Genomic DNA, 21,845 nt, shown 5'->3' on the forward strand with positions numbered 1-21,845 from the left:
GTAAGAAACCTACCTTTTGTCAGTTTAATACGGCATGACATGATCCGTTCAGATATACCACTTGAAAGCTCTGCAATGGAGGATACTAATGTATTCTTGAGAGCAAACACAACACCAGATTCTCTATGCTGACCTTTAGGTAGGCCTCTCGAAAAGATAGTGTATCCATAAGTAAGTTCATTTACTGGCCCCCACCAGAAAGACAGGTTTTAGAGAGTGCAACTATATCAAGGGAATATTTCTTGAGCTCACATGCAATAAGTGCAGTACATCTTTCTGGCCTCTTGTTGAAATTATCATCAAGAAGTGTGCACACATTCCAACAACCGAAATTCAAGGGATGTTTATTTTTACTTTTTCTTGAAGATTGGTAAGTACAAATAATAGATTAATAATGTGCAGTGTACAATGTATTGGGTACTTGTCAAAAATAAAAGTTTTTCCTGTTATATATATATATATAATATGTATATATATATATATATATATCATCATCATCATCGTTTAACATCAGCTTTCCATGCTAGCATGGGTTGGACAATTTGACTGAGGACTGGTGAACGAGATGGCTACACCAGGCTCCAATCTAATTTGGCAGAGTTTCTACAGTTGGATGCCCTTCCTAACGCCAACCACTCCGAGAGTGTAGTGGGTGCTTTTACGTGCCACCGGCACGAAGGCCAGTCAGGTAGTACTGGCAACAGCCACGCTCAAAATGGTGTATTTTACGTGCCACCTGCACAGGAGCCAGTCCAGCGGCACTGGCAACGATTTCGCTCGAATGTCTTTACACGTGCCAGGAAGGCAATACTGTATGGCAGTAAAACATGTAAACAATGCAGATAATTCACACCAATTGGATAGGAATAGGTTGAGTATAGTTTTATTGATTGTGCAATGTACCCTTGTAGGAAAAGTAGAAAAATCAGTAAAAAAAAATTGTAAGCATGAAAAGTGAACAGACTGGACATGCTGAGTATTAAAGTGCTCTATGAATGGAGTGAAATATAACTCATAATAGAAGTAGACTTGTGAAGTGGTTACATCAGATATGAGAATACCAGATCTTAAAGATGAAATGACATGAAATTGAGACAACTGAAGATTCTTTTCTGTAGGCTCATTAGAAATATTATAACATAGAACACAGATATGAAAACAATGTTGAGAGGATAAAGAGAAGCTTGGTAAATTATGTATATTAGTTTGGTGCACTTATACTGTGATACTGGTCAAATTATCAATAAATAAGTTTTACATAAAATCTACCATATATATACTATTAATTTCTGGTATCTGCATTTCTTCATATCTTAATATTATACAATGTTAAATTTACAGTCATCTCCAGCAAATAAATAGCTTTCTTATACAAGATATATTGAAACTAGAGAGCAAATAACTGTAATTCATCAAACAATATAAATATAGTATTTGGGAACAGCAATATTTAGAAATGCACAATTTAATGCTAGTTTGAGATGTTCTAGTTTTGGACTTTAGACAACAAAGGGAATTCTGATACAGCATGGCACTCATTCAAGTGCCATGCTGTATTTAAAAAAATTTAGAAAACCAAAATCTTGAATAGTTTGGTACTTTCTGAGTAACTATCAAAAAACAAAATGAGATGTAAATATATTTTAAATAGATTACATTTATGCCATTGTAACAAAACATTGTTAAACCAAATTTTTTTTCTGACGAAAGACAAGTCCCATATAATAATGAAAGCATACAGTACAATAGTTGGATAAACCTGAGACCTAAAATGTGTACCAATAATTATTTTAAGAAGGAGAGACAAGGAATTAGTTGGTACAATTTGCTTTTGATAATGCTGAATTTACCAATGAAAAAAAAATAGTCCATAGTAAAATGACTTCATTTTTCCTTTCCAAAACTAATGCAGCATTGACAAAATCCTTTGGGTGGAAATGACGTCATCCTTCCTGTGCATGCATAAGCATTTACATGACAGTAGGTGACATCAATTCTTGGCTCTTATGCCTAGAGTACAGAGATGTAGTGCATGCTTGTTGAATTTTCGTTTTCACGCAAGATGACCAAACGCATTGAGCAGAGACCATAAACCCATGTCTCATCACCAGTGATGATGGTCTTCATGAAATCTGGGTTGCAGTTTTCCCAGTCAAGTATGTTTTGAGCAATTACCATGCAGAGTTGCTTTTGCTGCTCTGCCAGCACCTTGGGGGATGAATTTCACCAACAATCTCTGCATGCACAAATCCTCTGTTAAAATGGAATGCACTGGTCCTGTGCTTATTCCCACTTTGTGAGAAATTTTCTGATTTGTTACATGATGGTCTTCCATGACTATTCATCAAACCTTCTCAATTGGTTCCTCATTTCAGCTTGTGGATGACCTGCCTGAGCATGCTTCACTCTTCACTGAAGTATGACCATGTTCGAAGTGGTTGTACCACTTTTTAATCTAAGTTTTGCTTATGGCATTGTTGCCAAAGGCCTGCTGAATCTTCTGGATGATTTGAACTTGAGTATTACCAAGCTTTTGGCAAAACTTGATGTGATATCTCTGCTCGATGTGTTCACTGAAAACAAAAATCTGATAAGTGTGCACTACACATTTATACTTTAGGTATAGCAGCCATGGGTAAGTGCAACCTACTGGTGCAAAAATTCTCAAGCATGTGCAAGAAGGGTGGTGTCACCCCACCATCCCCCATATAAAGAATCTTGTGCACACAGCATTAGTTTTTGGAGAGAAAAAATAGTCAGATACTTTTTGAATGCACTTCATATTTAAAGAGTGCTTTAAATTTGCCTGAGATAAACATTAATGAGTGTTTAATTGATTGATGTTTTATAGAAGTATATAATGCAAGATCAATGTTTATCAACAATTGCTTTTGTAACTAAGATTGTATAACCATCCCATCATAAAGAAATAAGTTGTTAGTCATTATATAGCACTAGTGGTGGTATTAATCAAAATTATACCTTAGAGGTTAAAGCATCCTGATGGCTAGTTTCAATTTTGTCAAGTTTTTCTTTCCATATATTTTCTTGTTCTTGAATAGCAGTTTTTACTTTTTCTTCTAGAGCTTTCTCATGTTCTTCCTGGAAAACGAATACATAAAAGAAAAAGAATAACAAATACTGCAGTATTTTGGAGATGCTGAGAGAACGTCTTTCAAGTTTATAATAATGTCTAGACCCAAAATTTCATTAACAAGTCATAATTTTCATTCAGTTTTTTCTGTTAGCATCAACAAGATGGTATTTACATTTTCATGTATATTTAGAGGAAATTATTATAAAGCAAGGAAGAGGAGAAAGAGTGAGATGATAGTAGAGTTGTAATTTAAACAGAAATACTGAATATAATAAATAACAAAAAGTACTTCTTGTACCTCCAATTCCAGACAATAGACTAGCTTGGAAAGAAGAATTTTAATGCATTCATTGGTAGCAAATAATTTTTCCCAGCCATTTAGATTTATGTAATATTTTCACTTTTACTTCTTTCATTTTCACTTTACTTTGAATTAACATTTATAGTTGTTGTGTCCTTACTTAATCTTTAAGTCAACACTACTTGAACAGTGTTATCTTCAAAGATATCTAAATGTGACCATCAGTAATGACTGAATGTTCAGAATTAATTATGTAAATAAGAAATATTTTTCTAATTAGACATAATTGTGAGTCTATTCATGTAGGAGATTTTCCTCTTTCAGATTCAATGAAGAGTCAGAGGATCGCCTATTACAACTCAATCCACATAACGTATTCTCCATAACATTTCAGGTTTTTCAAAACCAGTTCTTCACTAACAGCATTTGAAAACAAATGTGCTTCAACTTTCACACAGCCAAGACAGTTGTGTGAAAGTCACTTGGGTGACCAAGATTTCCTCAAGATCTTTCACCAAACCTTTCTCAAGTTACCTAACTTGTAGAAGCTTTGCCAGGATTTTACCAACAACAGTTTGTCAGCAAATATATTTCACTCCTGACCTATGTAAGTTGGTAACCATAACTACTCGCCTGAATATTTCCCTTTGTATTCCACATACAGCCAGCTATCATAACCCCAACGCCTCTAAATGGTTTGCTTACAACTGTACTGCAGCAGTTTGGACAAAAACACTGCTTACAATTTCTGAAAGAAATCATCTACTACCATAACCAACTGTCAGGGTTTAAACCATCACTGCAACACCTGCATTCAATGTTTTTGTGCATCACATAACCTCAAAGTTCTCCCTCCAACCAAAATGCAGCATTGGCTTTTGGTTACCTGCCAAGATCTCTACTAACTTTACAAACTCTTCCTAATCATTATTCTTCAACCAAAACAATTCCACTAGCAGTATACTTACTGAAAAACCTTTACATTTACTGCTTTCTTCACCTCCATCCTCTACTGTACACACTAAACAAAACCCACCCTTATACATCCTGTCTCATTCATCACAGTTGCCTAGTGTGAAAAAATTCTCAAATCACTCCAATCCAAGATGACTGGCTCCAACAGTGTCTCTTCCATCACTTTCAAACAGTGCACTCCAGAGACAGTTTCTGCTTTGTTTCTCTCTGTGTGTCTCTTTCAATATCTTATAATAATTCTGCTTGTTACTGAGTTACTTACCCTGTTACTTAGCTAATCACATGATTAGAGAAAAAGAGGGAGAAAGAAAAGAAGGAAAGAGAAAAAGAGAGGGGGAGAAAAAGAGGGAAAGAGAAGCGTTCATGATATAAGGTAGTGAGAATGTAATAGTAATGCTTTCAAGTGATTAGTTGAAAGGAAAGAGAGGAAAGAGAAAAAGACAATAAGGCAAAGAGTGAGACAGAAAGAGGAAGAAATAAAAAGAGAGAGAGAGAAGTGTCCATGACATGAGGTAGGGGGAACATAATATTTATTAGTGGTTAAAAAAGTTAGTTGAAGGTAGAGGGGGACAGTTAAAAATATAATTTTAGCAGAGGGGCGATGTTCTGATGGTGAGGTTTGGAAGACAGACAAAGGAAGACAGACAAAGGAAGACAGACAAAGGAAGACAGAGGGAGAGAGTGAGAAAGGAGGGAGAAAGAAGAGGAGGAGAGAGAGAGAGATGATGGTGGTGCTGGTTGCGGTGGAGATGGAAGTGGTGGTGATTGAATAGTGAAAAGTGTATTTTTTTTTATCGAACTAAGTTTTTTATATCACCTATCACTTAACGCATGTGCATAAGTGCAATTCTGTGAAATATTCACACTTATTTATGCGGCAGATATATGCAATTTAACTAAAGGTTGTATCATATGTATGAGATATATTATTTTTGTTTATAGGAAAAATGGAAAAATAAGAATGAATATTTATTTTACGAGTGCTGTGTATAAAGTCTATAAAATTGTGCATAAAGTATATAAAGTGTTTATATAAAGTACATTAAGTAATAATCATATTCCAATTTCTTTCACTTTTCAATGAGTAGCAGATGAGCAACTATCTTTCCATACAGACACAACACAGGATACATTTTCAGGTTTTTTGGATAAAGTTTTCAGAAATAATCCAATAAGTCTACCATTAATTCTGTGAAATATCCATGGGTCCTGCTAGTCATCATAAATGTGTCACAGACTTTAGGAACATGTTCCATCTACAAATCAGGCAATCATTCTTACCCTCTCAACTGCCAACCTACCTTCTAACATCTCAAACTTAACAACCATCTCCCCCTTAAAAAACTTGAGTTTCTCTCTCCCTTCAGTGACTATTAGCATGGCATCCATAGAACCAGATCTACTAGAGACTTACTTTTCTATGTCATTTACCAATGATTCTTTGCTTTTGAGAATTTTAGTGAATCTAATTTTTTTTTCAGAAGGGAAGGCATTGCTTGTGACCCATGATCTCCATGACTATTGGGAGGGAGAGAGGAAGGTATCCTTAAATGTTTACAATAGAATGGACTCCACTAAAGGTATACAAAGTGCCAGATGTTATATGCTGAACTGGGTGATGTGTTAAATCTACCACCCAAGCAGGGCATGGTGGGTTTTGAACAACTCAGAACTCAAAGAACTGAAACAAAACTCAGTCCAACATTCTTATAGTTCTACCAATTCAATATCATGGGCTGATAATTTTTCATTGGCCTTGGAAGGATGGAAAGTGAGGTTGATTTTGATTACATTTGAATTCAGAGTGCATACTGGAGACCTGATGCTTTAACTCTTCCAATTTACCACTGTACATGACAACACCAAAATTTTGACTGTATTAGGCATGAAAACCAGCAGCTAAATTACCTAGCAATATTATATATTTATCTCTTATCTTTCAAGCCAGAAACTGTCAATTAAACTGTATCATTTCAGCTTGTACCAATGAAACTCTCTCTGGCCCACATTTTCTTAGCTCTAATTTATCTCAAGATACAGTTATATTTTTCTCATACTTTCCTTTTTTTTACATTAGTGGCCTACAACTATCACTTCAAGCAACATACGCTCCTATTTAGATGATACTATGCTTCTGTTCTTCTTACCCTTCTATACACAATTGTCATCCATATACAACCAAATCACCTAACATATACTGAATCCATGAACAGGAACTTCAACAGTATCTTTCAATAGGGACATGACAATATTGTTTCTTTTAAAGGCATGAAGAATTAATTACAGTACATATCAAATAAAACAGTCTTGTATCTCACACTCGTTTATGAGTAGTAGTCAATTAAAACTCTCTAAACTGCAAAAAAATGTTAGTGTGCGTGCACGTGCACACACTCACACACACAACATTGTTAAAACTGTATCACAAAAAACTTGGATTCTTCTTTAAAGCCAAGAAATACTTCAGCCTTGGTCATTTGCTAACCATTTACAAAGCTCAAGTAAAACCTGTACTGGAATACTATTTACATTTATGGAATAGCTTTGCTGCACACACAGACTAATATGCTTAGAATGAATCCAAAAGAAAAACTGTTCAACTGATAAGCAAAGATCCAACCACCAACAGACTTCACCCACCAGCTTAATGATGTACTGTTTCTTCTCTTCACCTCTACTATCATAACTATATTGGACTCTGTTTCTCTGAACTAGCTAGCTTCATCAGCTCCACTTGTCTTTTGTGCTCTTGTCTTCCTGTCTACGTGTATCCTCTCTCAGACTCTACACTAAATGCTTTTTCTAATCCAGAAATAAAACCCACTGGAACTCCTTACATGTTCTTTGTTTTTCCAATAGACATTAACCTACAGATATTGAAACCAAATCTAACTAGTCTGGAAGAACCTACAAAGATCATAGTCACTACTTTCTCTCTATTAACTTCCACTAAAAAGAACTGTACATATCAAAGAGATGGGTCTGTACTTTACACTCTTTTGTCCTCCTGTTACTTTGAACAATACACCCAGCAAACACAGTTATTGTTCATTTCCCCCAACTTAACTCTCTGTATGTCTTACCAAATTGTTGAACTAGCTGTGTCTACAGGTGTATTTCCCAAGTTATGAGAGTTTACTCTTTTACAAAAGGGACATCTCAAACTTAAATATAGAACTGTATCTCAAACTTTGTCAAGTACTTTTCTCTTCAACTCTATTAGTTAAGTGTAACTTTCTAGTCTGTATCAATATCCTTTTTACACAATCTTATGTACAGGACACCATCTGTCACTCCTTCACAATCTTTGGTGCAGATACCTCATCTACACATAATCAAAACAGAGTCGCTACAATATCAAACAAAAAGACTCACAACATTACATGCTTATAAGCAATGATGCTCATAAAACAACTCACAAGTGAAGCCTTTGTACACTACATATGCTAACAATATTTGAAAACTTATGGGGTAGCCAAACATATATAATATAGCTATGATGATATCACAAAAGCTTCACATTTAGGACTAGAGTACACTTTATCTCAGCAAGTACAAGCAATGACTCTGTGTCCTCATTATGTATTTTCTATCTATTACCAAAACCCATTCAATAAACACCACTTCCTTCCTCTTGTATTAATACCTGCTATATGGTACCTTACTCTTCAATTTTGCCTCTGAAACTCTTGTCCTGCTCATATTTTCCCATCTAAATACGAATTCATCAATGTTTAAATAAACATCAATTGTATTAAATTCATCAATCTATTCTCCTTCAGACTAAAAGATTATAGATAGTTTCTATCTTCTTTGAATTACTTGATAAAATACTACAATAAGGAAGAATATGAACAGCTGTTCTACCTGGACAAGTGAAATGGCTAAAGCTTTTCCTCTTGAAAGTTCTTGTACAAGATTTTCTTTCTCTTCTTCCATTGTTTTCTCTGCATGTTTTAGTTTGTCTTCTAACTGAATAATAGCCTGTTTTTTCTCCTCTTTTAGTTGCTTAATGATCTCACGAGATTTTTCCAACTGTTCAGCAGCTAAAATAATCCAAAGAAATAATTCATTACATTTAGCCTTTCACATTTACTTTTGCAAAAAGAACAGGAAGAAGTAAGATATTCAAAGTTAGTCAACTAATCAGTTTTAATATTAGCATTAGTAGTAGCAGCAGAAGTAATCATCAATATTCTATGTCATCTGTTTCTTTGAATCTCAAGCTTAATTCAGTAGATAATTTGAAAGTTTCTATGTATTTTATTTATATTTTTTAAAACATTAGTCCAAGGGCTTTGAGTAGTGCTAATTTTTTTTACATCTATATCATTTGGGTTGCATCTGATTTCTATTTGCAACAGACTTTCTTTCCTGTTCAGAAATTCTCATCAACAAATATCTAATCTGAGATAACAAATGCTAGACAAAAGTCTCTTTCTATTAATTCCCTATAATTTGAAATTTTCTCTGTAATGCCTAGTTTTCTATAATCCCATCTGAGAACTTCACTCAGACTATTCTTCACCTATCTTTGAGAAGTTTAAAAACAAAAAATGGGTTGGGGCAGCCTTTGGGAAGGTGGGAAACTTCATGAGAAATCTCAATACTTCTACAAAAAATAAAAAGAAAGATCTTTAATGAGTACATCCAGCCAGTGATGATTTAAAACAGTGACACATGGGCTCTCAACACAACCGTCATGAATGTCCCAATTGTAGCCCAATGGAAAATGGAATGAATCATGCTCAGATCAGTTTGCAAGAAAGAAAACCAACACCTGGATTCAATAGCACATTAGAGTCAACAACATCATAAGAACCATCAAGGAGAGCAAATGGGCTGGCCACATCACGTGATTGAAGGACAACAAGTGGACAATTAGAGTGATGGAATAGACATGAAAACAATGGACAAGATCCAGAGGCCAATCAAAAACAAGATGGTGAGATGATATCACCGGCCACCTGGGGCCTACATGCTCATGACTGGCCAGTGACTAACAGTGGTGGAAGAAGTCCAGGGAGGGGTTCCTCCTTCAGGAGCAATGAAGCTCTGGATATTGAATATCGGATCTCCAAGAACGAAAAAGTACTCCAGAACTGAACTACTTTTGAGCAATTATTCTACTTATCTGTAAATATCTGCAAGCACATCAAAAAGAAAACTTTTTTTCACATTTAAGAAATTTTGAGTTGCCACCTTATCAGTACAATGTAGCAGTAAAGCTTCTGGAAATTAATATAAACAAAGGGATTATGGCTAAATGACTTAATGGTTTTTTAGAACTAACTATCTCTGTATCAAAAGTCATCTTAAGCACAAATAATCAGGGCTTTCAACAACTGTCAACCTTTATAATATTGCTACACTTTACCTACATTTTAAATCCTCTTTTATCAATATTACAATTATCCTACTTCTCAGAACAATCAAGGTCAGCTTAGGTCTTTCATGTAAGATATTAAAAAAAGTAGTTCACCTACTAAGAATGATTCTAATAGAATGTTAAATGTGAAGATAACAATGCTTATATTGTTATCATATTGTTATTATATAATGTTATATTTTGTGTTTTACTGTTTATATAGCACTGATTATTAAAGAGTATGAAATGGTCAGTAATAATAATTCTCTATGTACAAGAACAATACTCCACCACAAGTCAGTGTTGATGTTAGAAGCTGTTTTTAAAGAAATTTTAAACTGGGCATTTTTATAAAAAGGTCAGGTTGCTATGGATTAAATTACTATGAATTATGTACAGGAGTATTTTAATGTTTCTAGCATGGCTATTATAAATATATATAGATGTACATATCTGTGTAACTGCATATCCATACTTACATACTTTTGATATTGCATGAACTTGTATGTTCCAACATATTAAGTAATTTATCTATCCCACCAGTTATTGAAATAATCATAACCAGACAATAAATGCAATTCCAATATAGTCATTTCCTTATTTATTTTGTGTGTGTGTGTGTGTGTGTGTGCGCGCGAGTAAAAATGCATGAACCGAACATGCACTCATAAGATCTTATATATATTTATCTATAAAGACAAAAAATATACATATACAGCAACATACACCCAAATGTACCCAAACACTTATAGATTTTTAGCATACATGTATATCCTTAGCCTTACAGTATGTAAAACTGGGTGTGCATAAATAATACCAGACTACAATAAACAAGAAACATAAAACTAGGAAAAGAAAAATTTTCATCATGCAAGTCTCTACACCAATAGCAAGCCTATTCTTTAAAAACACTTGCAGCCCAACCGCAAGTACCACAAATATAAACAAACACAACATAAAAATATACTTCACAGCCAACAACTTTGAACAAACTGAAGCCAAGTGTAACCACCAAAACTAAATCCTCGTGATCATCATCACATTTAACATCCATCTTCTCTACTGGCATGGGTTGACAGCAGAGGGTTTGACAAGATCCAACAAGCCACAAGACTAAATTGAGGTCCGTTTTGGTATGGTTTAGACTGTACTGGGTACTTTTTTGTGACACCATCACTAATAAGGTCATCAAATAACTTATAAAACAAAAAGAAGACCCTTGACAAAGTGGGTGGCTTTATGCCAGGTGTTGAGAAGCTAAAATATGATAGAGGGAAGGGCATGGGTATCTTGGCTAGAAGAAATACATGACTACCCTGCATTATATAAAAGAGAGAGGAAGTAGCTTGAAAGATGACATTGATAGGGATGACAAGGAATCAAAGTATACTCACAAGAAACAAGAATGTTAGTATTAGAAAGAATATGAACAAAGAATTGGGAACGGTGAGTGGACATGTTCATCACAGTGAGAGGAGAGTGACAGATGGACAAATGGTTAGAAATTAGTGTAGAGGTGAATGTAGTGAATGGAACAAGGGTGGAGGTATGATCAATGGTAAATATCAGTATAGCGGAAGAAGATGAAGGAATAAGAGTGGCTCAGGAAGAAGGATATAAGTAGCAGTACAACCAACATGTAGGAAGATCAGAAAATATGTGCATGATATGTGTGGAGGGGTGAGTGTAGGTCATGAGGGAAAGATGTACTGAGATGGATGTCAGAGGTACAAAGGGGTGGCAATGGAAAGTGGGAGTTAAAGGTGGTGAACCAGTAATGGTAAATATTCCAGGGTAATGAGAATGATAACAGATAAGACAGGATGTTAAAGACAAGGTAATGGCAGTCCTAAGGTGTAGCTCATGGGAGGTATAGAAAATGGTAAGTGTTAGAAAATAAAGTAGGAAAGGATGATGTTGAGAATGAGAGACAGATTTTAAAAGAAAGCAGTTCCAGGAAAATGGAAGATAATTGGCTGCACAAAGGGGAATGAAATATAAGCATATTCTGCTTTTATATGATTATGGCAGCTGAATTAAGCTATAGTAAGATGAGTAGAGGAATGGGTGTTATGAAGATAAGGGGTGAAGAAAGCTTGATGGGACAGACTAGGTGCAGGAGTACGGTTCAGTGAGTGTATAAACATAAACATAATGCTTTTAGGATCTCAGTTTCATCAAAATAGATGGGTGTTCTCAAGTACATTGAATTGCCAATCATCTTGGTCCATTGTTATCTCCACCATGAGGCTCAGTATCTTAAGATAAGCCTTCACTACTTCATTCTATGTTTTCTTGAGTCTTTCTCTTCCACAAGTTTCATCCACATGTAGGGACTGGCACTTTATACAGCTGTTCTCATCCATACACATCACATGACAATACCAGTACAATCTTCTCTCTTGCACACTACATCTGATTCCTCTTACGCCTAGTTTTCTCTGAACACAGTTGTACTTTGTCATACATATACACTGATATTACACATCCAAATGGGCTTCATTTCTTTCTAGTTTTCACACACCTTCTTTATTTGTGGCCCATGTCCCACCACCATTTAGCACTGCTCTGAGACAGACCTTTTGTTACCATCAGAGGAAACTGCTCTCACAATTTTCTCCATCCTATTCTTCTAGTAACAATACTTTCAGAACATCCTCCACCACTGCTAATTATGCAATCTAAGTAACAAAAACTATCAACTACTCCTAAGGATTCTCCCAGATATTCAAGAAAATCTAATTCCCATATGTTCTTAGTGTTTATTGCTCCTGCATATCTTCCACACATAGTGACCACTTTCTGTTAACCTTCCATTGATCCCACTGCACATTTTGTATGTCCATAGCTTGCACTGAGCACTCCACATGGAATTTCTATCTACACCTTTCCTACATATTGAGCCAAGACATTTTCCTCAAAGGAGTAAAATCCTGTCTGAAAAGAAAAACTGTAATCATAGTCCTGGCAATTTTAATTGCAACATCCCTCAATGAGGTCTCTAAATAGAAATTACCTCATGAGTAACATTATTTATAGCAAAACATGACACCATCCACAGTTACATAGAAGATACCTGGGCTACATCTGACAGTTTGCATACAAGGACAAGAAAACACACTATCCCCTCCAAAAATAGAAGTTTTTTAAAAAATCAAAAAATTTCAACCAGATTATGTTTGGGAGATAAAAGTTTACTCATAGTAGCCACTCTCAATAGCTCTGGAATCTGGTATATGCATTCCTCACTGTGTCCTTGGGAAGATCTTCATACACCTCCTTGATTTTGGCCAAACAGCTTGACCTGTGGTTGCAGGCAGAGCAGTTGATGCCTTTCTCAACCATGCTCTACACAAAGTAAACCCTTACAATTGGGAAAATTAGAAGGAGAGACATTGAGGCAGGTGAAGTCATAGAAATTCTCTGACAACCACTTCTGACTCTTTCTAGAGGTATGGAAAGGAACCAAATTCTGCTGCCATATATATGGCCTCTCCAAAAGGGATTGACCTCTCCAAAAAGGGATTGACCTCAGTCTCCAGCAGCTTCACAGTCATCTGAATTGAACCTTAGACCCTGATCAAAGATATGGGGATGAATTCCAGCATGTGAAAGCAATCAAAATGACTGCAGTATCCCTTCCTGCTGGCTATGGCTTTGTAGTCTTTATTGCAGTTGTTCATGTCACATCTAACAGCATTTACAGCAGTCACAGAGTATTGAGCACCAGTCATGATGTTGGCATTTTGATATTCAGTGCGAATCATGATGATAACAGTAACTTTTTTCCAATATTCAGATGGCTTCCAGCCCTCTGTGCCAGCTAACTTTTTTTCAACTACAACTTTAATCTTTATGCTCTCCAGCACTGTTGAATGTTCACTAATACATCAAGGTGTTTCTGAAAAAAGGAGGCATAAAAAATTGTCAAATTTAGCCCAAGCACCCTGTATGCATACAGTCAACTTCTAATCAGTTTAAAATATGATATTACCAACACACACAAACTTCTGACAATCTAAGGAAAAATGATACTTCACAATCTAAATATACATAGGTAAAACATACAAGTTCAAAAATATTCTATTTAGTATTAACTGGAATTTACTATCCCATACACAACCAAGTAAACAACAAACCTTGACAACTCTGTACCACTGAATACTACCAAATTCTCTTTCTTAAGACCCAAATATTGAACTGCAACTCTGTGTTAGTATTTTCCTGCAAACATAAAATCTTTAAAACCAAGATGTTTCGAATCTATAAATTTCTCCAACAACTAAATGTGATAATTATCTGCTCTTTCCTGTTCCATAAATAATCTAGATATACAAAGTAACTCCCCCTACTAACAAGTTTACTTAACAACATTCGAGAGCTACAACAATTCTGAAATTATCCACTGCGATATCCATAAAATGATTCTACGTAACAGCATTTCTGCTGATGCATCCACATAGAGAAATGAAGTTCCATGTTTACATGCCCTATTACAGGCCTATATACATCCTTCATACCCTATTTAGAAAGGTGGTTGTGTGGTAAGAAGCTTGCTTCCCAACCACATAGTTCCAGGTTCAGTCCCACTGCATGATACATTGGGCAAGTGTCGTCTACTATAGCCTCAGGCTGACCAAACCTCGTAAGTAGATTTGGTAGACAGAAACTGAAAGAAACCCATCATATATAAATGTGCCCTACACACAAGGGGAGGACAGTATGTTTACATTGGGGTAACAGCTGATTCATTCAAGAATCATTATCGCAACCATGTCACCAGCTTCAAGAATATCAACAAGAGACATTCAACATCTTTGGTCGATTTTGTGTGGTGACTTAAAGAAGATTAAATTAAGTATATCATAACTTGGTCCATATTAAGGCATGCAAAACCATATTATATCATTGTGGTAATAATTACTGATATTATTACTATAACTATACATGTTATATTTACTACTGTTGCCAAGAATTTTTGTGACATTGACAGCCAAACTTGTGAAGGCCACTCAGACTTCAAGGGTCCATTCCCATCCACTAAGCACAACAAATATCTACTCACAGTTATCAATGAATTTTCTCGCTTTCCATTTGCATTCGCATGTTCAGATATATCAGCCACTACTGTCATTCATTTTCTCAGCCAGCTATTTTTGATTTTTGGACTTCGTTCTTTCATCCATTCTGATTGTGGTGCTGCCTTCATGTCAGCTGAACTGAGACAATTCCTCCATGATAAAGGCATAGTGACCAGCAGGATAACCCCATACAATCCAGTGGGGAATGACCAGGTCAAAAGGCTCAATTCAACTTTATGGAAAACAATTACTTTGGCATTGAAGTCTAAGGGATTGAGTGCGAGTCACTGGCAGCACGTACACCTTGATGCTCTGCACTCTATTTGCTCCCTCCTCAGTATGGTCAGTAACATAAGCTGTTCAGTTTCCACTGCCACTCAACTTCTGGGACCTCACCACAAAAATGGCTAGTGAAGGTTAGACCTGCACTCAAAATACAATCCAGCAATAGAAAAAGTTGAACTACAGAATGCAATCCACAGTGCACCCATGTATGTTTATTGAGTAGCAAGGAGAAAATGGTTTTGTTGAATCATCTGGCTCCAAGGAGAGATACACAATTTTCTGATACACCAACTGAGCTTAATACCTCATCATGCAACTAGGAACCTGTGAACGATCTCAAAGCAAGAACACTGGCAGTTGAAACTGGAAGAAGTGATATCGATCCCGAAGAAGAAGCTAACAGCGCAAAAGTTGATAATCCTGAGCAATCAAAAGCAGGTCAACAGTCTATACACTTTAGAAGCCAAAAGGCTGGTCAACAACATCTACACTCATACAGCTTGCGAAGTTGAAAGATGTAAACAATCTGGAATAGTGTAATGCTCCATGCTATATTTTCATGCCTAAGAACTTTATGAACTCACCTGGTAGTACTCAGATTCTTCAGCAGAAAAGAATGAGGTAATAATCACTGATACTATTAGTATTACTATACACATTATATTTACTACTGTTAATGTTATTAAAGCCACATGAAAACGAGACTTTGAAATGAAAACGTGACTTTAGAATAAAAACAAGGTATAGAAATGGTATTTAAACATGGCTGTCCACTGACCAGCAAGGTTCATGACTAAAGCTACTACTGACAGATACTGTACTCTTGTTCTTAGATGGTTAAAGCCTATTTACGGCCAATCTTTTCAGCCTCCTGTATTTATGAAACTAAGAATTGCTACAAGGAGATGCCGACTCTGTTCTGAAGAAGCCCTGTGTATTCTGTGGACTAATGAGAAGACATTATTGATGTTCTATATAAATTTGGCTTTTAATTTGCTGCTTTCCTTTACACAAACTGAGAAGATACCTTGTGGAACAGTCGTTATTTTAACAAGTTATATCTAATTATCACCTGAAGAGACACATCTACACCAATGAATGTTTCTAAACCAGTTGTTAAGTATCCCACCCATGAGAGATCGATGCAAGATGGATTGAAACAATTGTAGTGATTAATAAAAATTCTCATATTTTCCATGTTCTGTCATTCTCTTTAACGATATATATATATATATATATATATATACATGCACACAAATATATATATTTATGTATGTGTCTTTGTGTCTATGTTTGTTCCTCAATCACTGCTTGACAACTGGTGTTGGTGTATTTGCATCCCCATAACTTAGCAGTTCAGCAAAAGAGACCAGTAGAATAAGTACTAGGCTTAATAAAAAAAAAGTCCTGGAGTCGATTTGTTCAACTAAAACCCTTCAAGACAGTGCTCCAGCATGGTCACAGTCAAATGACTGAAACAAGTAGAGACTAAAAAAAAAGTTTAAAAAGTATGTTACATTAAAGATACAACTATATTCCATTTTACTCTTTCCATTAAAGATCTTTCATATTCTCATACCAATTTCTTGCAGTTAGTTTGAAATAGGAAAGTTTCTAAATCCATATTCAAGCACATATAAACATATACAAACACACACACACATCTATGCTCATACATATACCCATATGTACAGTAATGCATACACATACATACAAATACACATGTAAAACCATAATGGCAAAAATATTACTAATAGTAGTAGTGACTACAGAGCTATAACAAGAAAATAATGAAAAAGTCCAAAGAGTGCCAGAGTACAATATAATATTCAGTACAAAATGCAAAAAAGTATATACTAGAATGTATGGGTCAATATCAAAAGAAATATTATCCAACTAACATATAAGGGCAGTGATTACCATCCTAGTATTTAACAGTTGCAGCAACAATCAAAAGTAATATTAAGTATGAAGAAAAGCACTCAGAGAGCGCAAACCTCCGCCAAGGCAACACCAACATCCTCTCAACGATTAGCCAGAAATGATTTTTTAAATGAGAATATCTGAAATGAACTTGACTGCTCTCACAAACGAGAATACTAAAAATGAACTCGACCACTCTCAAAAATTAAGTAAAAAAAATGGAAAAATAATCCAGAATTCTTGTCCGGCACCAGATCGATCCCAAGATCTAATCAGTTTGTACCAGTCACAAAGCCAAACATCCCTGAAAGTTTCATCTAAATCCATCCAGTAGTTCTTGAGATATCTTGTCCACAGACAAACAAACAAACACAACAGAAAACAATACCGCTAAAGCGGAGGTAATAAGATAGAGGAACATTTTGAAACTACTTTATCTCTCTCAATGATACAGAATATTTTTTTGACATGAAGTATATTTAAATATACATATTAAATGTGTATGGGGAGGACTCGAGATGATAAATATCAACTTAACATGAATAAATTACTGAAATTGTAAAATTAAAATGACAGCAAAATGTTTCCATGACGATGATGATGATGATATCAATGATGATTACAATGATGATAACAATAAAAATAGTTATAATAAACTATATAGTAATAAGAAAAAGAACAAATAAGATAAGAAATAAGAGGAGCAGGTGTAATGGGTAGTAGATGTAATTTACTTAATAAACACAATTCAAACACTAGATGTTGGGCAAGGAGTTTATGGATAGGATAATGGAGTTATATCCAAAAATAAATATTGGATGTTCCTAAGAATATATGAAAATAAGATCTATACTGGTAGATTACCTATTAGTACATATTCTTACTCTACATTCAGTGAAAGGGACATGTATCAATTCTATAAAATAAGCACATTAACTGATGCCTACAACTGACAACAAATTTTTACACTCGCTAAGTAGATGCTGGTTATCGTTCATAATAACAGCCATTGCCTCACATATACATAGTTGAAAATTGTAACCTGCCCTTCAATTAGGAATAGCAGAATCAACAAAAGATCATTGGAATTTGAATATCACCTCAGCTAATGAAACAGACAATTAAGTCTATCATTATTACGTGATGACACACAGAGATGCATCCCTTCACAAAGTTAGGAGTTGAATCTATGTAATACTTTTTACCATGCATCTATATACATTTTTATTCATATTATTCCTATCCAAAGGACAAACCAACAGCTGTCCTCTTATCTTCAAACAATCAGACTGTCTTTAACAGCATGTCTGTTTTGAATAATTTCTGACTCTTGAAATTATTTCCCCTTGTCTGAAGTTGGTACCAATTACGACTAAATGTTTGGTCAACCCTCTCTGGGAGAGTAGAACGTTTCAATAAATCAAAAATTTATCTTGCATATTATTTAATATATCTTTATTTGACAGTACTGTTCAAATGCATGCCTTTGGTCACTCTAAGTTATTTTTCTTAGCTCATTTTTATTGCATTTCTGCAGTTTACTTAGGTGATAACTTGTTCTACTATTTTTGTACCTGTGTGTTTCATCTACTGAATGAAGATAAGATAGGACAATCACTGTGCTGAGGATATCTATTAAAGAAGAAACATAATTCCACATGTGTCCTTTTGTCTTCAGATAATCATATTGGCTTTTCCTTAATGGTATGTCAATTTTGGTGAATTATTGATTCTTGAGATTATCTCCTCTTCTCATTTGGAGTTCATACAAATTGCAACTGAGCTTTATACCCTCTCAGGAAAAAGAGGCAGTTTCAATAAATAAAGAATTCATCCTTTATGTTATTTAATATATTCTTAATTGTCATTGTTGTTCAAATGTATATCATTGCCCTTAGCTCATTTTCATTTCATGTGTGTGTGTGTTAATATATACGTATGTGTGAATGTATGTATGCAATTTATATATATACATCATCATCATTTAACATCCATTTTCCATGCTGGCATGGGTTGGACAGTTAGTGTGTGTGTGTGTGTTTATAAGCATATATACATATATATATATATATATATATATATATATATATATATATAAATATAATAAGAGGAGGGATATAATATCCAGACAGATACCAAATCTAACTGAATAAAATGCCAAGGCTGGTTCCTTCTGATGGTGCATTTTTAGTAATCTTTCTTTAGCACTCATCCGATGTTCCATTTTATTTCTTGCCTACTCAGAGTGTAAAGTACAATACTGATAATAAGGAGAATAAAGAATTTGAACATTCAAACTTTATGCTTATTTCCAGTTAGGTTATTCATAATAATAGCCTGACACGTGTTTTGGTTGCATCAACTGCATATTGTTGCATATTGATATGCAACGATTTATGCATTATTAGAACAATTTCTTCAGGGTATGACATTATTCGAAGAGGAATTTTCTTCTGCTGTTAGTTTGAATCAGGTTTGGTAGTAGTACACCTTGGCATTCTTCTGTGAGATGTTTTTCTCAACTGATTGTTTGGGAAAAATTCAGTAGCAGTAGCAACAATGTTTGTTAAAGTTAGCAACTGTTCTTGGCTAGGCAGGGAGTGGTTACTTATAGAATACTTATTTTTGATTGATTCTACATTTGATGGATTTCAGAGTTGATTGTATTATTTGAATTAATAGTAGTAGTGGATAATTACTAAGCAATAAGAACCACGTGGTTAAAATAAATAACTAAGAACTATAAGAATGGATAAATATGAATTAACTGACAGAACTGAACCATATGAACAAGAACTGCATACATTAACCTTAAAGATCATAAACCTAATATCACAACAAACCCCACAGTTAGACACATTTGCCCCTCTAAATTAGGTTTAGGTAAAGTTGGTAAACACATCATCGATAAGTATATTCATACTCTTAAGAATACCATTAGACTAAAACTATGGTCTAGTTCATTAGAAGTAATTAAATAATTCAATAATATTCCTAATGAATTCCTGCAAATAGATATCTTGAATTATTACACTTCAATTAACCCTATTCAACTTAATAAAGCATTAATTTATGCAATGAATAATTCAGGTTGAAATAGAAATGAGGTAGATGTTATCTTAACAGCTAGAAAGTTAATCATTAAATTTGAAGATAAATATTGGATTAGGAAAGGTCGGCCAGATTTGTTTGACATAACTGTGGGTTCAATAGATTCAGTGCAAGTAACAGATTTAGTCAGAATCTATATACTAGCATGCATTAATAGGGAATTCCCTCAAGTTGGAGGAGGACTATATATAGAAATGATGTGCTTTTCACACTGACTAACCCTTCAAATAGACATATAGAAAAATATGGAAAAAATTCTTCGAAAACTTAGGTCTTAGCATATCGATTGAAGAGAAACATAATTCAGTAAACTTCGTAGATATAACACTGGATCTTAAATCAAAAATTTACTGACCATACCACAAATCCAACGTAAACCTCAAATATATAAACATAAATAGTAACCACCCAGCTAGCATAACGCACAAACTAGTGGAAAATATTTAAACCTGTATCTTTAATCTCTCTGCTAATGAAGAAATTTTAAAACTAAATATAGATTATTCCAATACAGCTCTAGAAAAAGCAGTGTATAGGAAGAAATTGAAATTTTGTAAAGCTAATAACATTGAAGATAAACATAATACAGCCCAAATCAACTCAGGGGCCAACAATAATGATAGGATAGTTAGTTCTAATAACAAAACTAAAGACCATGGAAAAGAAACTAAAGTGGATAGGAAAATTAGAAATAAGGATATGGTTAATGATTGTAACAAACATAAATAAAAATTATAACTCTAATAATGGAAGACTGATGTCAAACCACAAGCACAACAATCTAAAGAATAACAAAATACAACGTTCTAATAATGTAAAGAGCTGTAACAATGACTTTAACACCTGGTACAGTCAATACATGTGTCGGACTATTATTATGAATAAACTAACTGGAAATAAACAAAGTTAGAATGTTCAAATTCTTCATTCTCTTTATTATCAATATTACATATATATATATATATGTGTGTGTGTATATATATATATATATATATGTATATATAAAGTGGAGGCGCAATGGCCCAGTGGTTAGGGCAGTGGACTCACAGTCATAGGATCGCGGTTTTGATTCCCAGACCGGGCGTTGTAAGTGTTTATGTGTTTATTGAGCGAAAACACCTAAAGCTCTACGAGGCTCTGGCATGAGGTGGTGGCGAACCCTGCTGTACTCTTCCACCACAACTTTCTCTCACTCTTACTTCCTGTTTCTGTTGTGCCTGTAATTCAAAGGGTCAGCCTTGTCACACTATGTCACGCTGAATATCCCCGAGAACTACGTTAAAGGTACATGTGTCTGTGGAGTGCTCAGCCACTTGCACGTTAATTTCACGAGCAGGCTGTTCCGTTGATCGGATTAACTGGAATCCACGACGTCGTAAGCAACGGAGTGCCAACAACAACAATATATATAAAATGAGGGAAGTCCATTCATTTTCAACATGTTTGTACACACACACACACACACACACACACACACGTGTGTATCTATGTATATATGAATGTATGCATGTTTGCTTGTATGTATTTTAATTTCATCTTCATTTTTTTGCTCTGTTGGTACTCTTGCCAGTACCCTTGTTTGGGACATTCTAAATCTAAATATATTTGTACATTAGTCAAAAGTGGCAAAATATGAATGTTGGTAATATAATTATAATCAAAACAGAAAAAGATTGTGACTGTCAAAATAAAGGTGGGGGTGAA

General features: G+C 34.7%; 1 protein-coding gene across 1 annotated transcript in view; it reads right to left on the reverse strand.

Moving 5' to 3' along the window:
* LOC106872513 (golgin subfamily A member 4) overlaps positions 1–21,845 on the reverse strand; it is a 254,301-nt gene that overhangs the window by 144,632 nt on the left and 87,824 nt on the right. The window contains exons 8-9 of the mRNA XM_014919531.2: positions 8,241–8,456; positions 2,983–3,102 (exon numbers count right to left, since the gene is read on the reverse strand). Coding sequence (XP_014775017.2) covers positions 2,983–3,102; positions 8,241–8,456 — 336 coding nt within the window. The remainder of the gene's footprint in view (positions 1–2,982; positions 3,103–8,240; positions 8,457–21,845) is intronic.

Source organism: Octopus bimaculoides, chromosome 9 (genome assembly GCF_001194135.2).
Source record: "Octopus bimaculoides isolate UCB-OBI-ISO-001 chromosome 9, ASM119413v2, whole genome shotgun sequence".
In the NCBI taxonomy this organism is placed as follows: domain Eukaryota; kingdom Metazoa; phylum Mollusca; class Cephalopoda; order Octopoda; family Octopodidae; genus Octopus; species Octopus bimaculoides.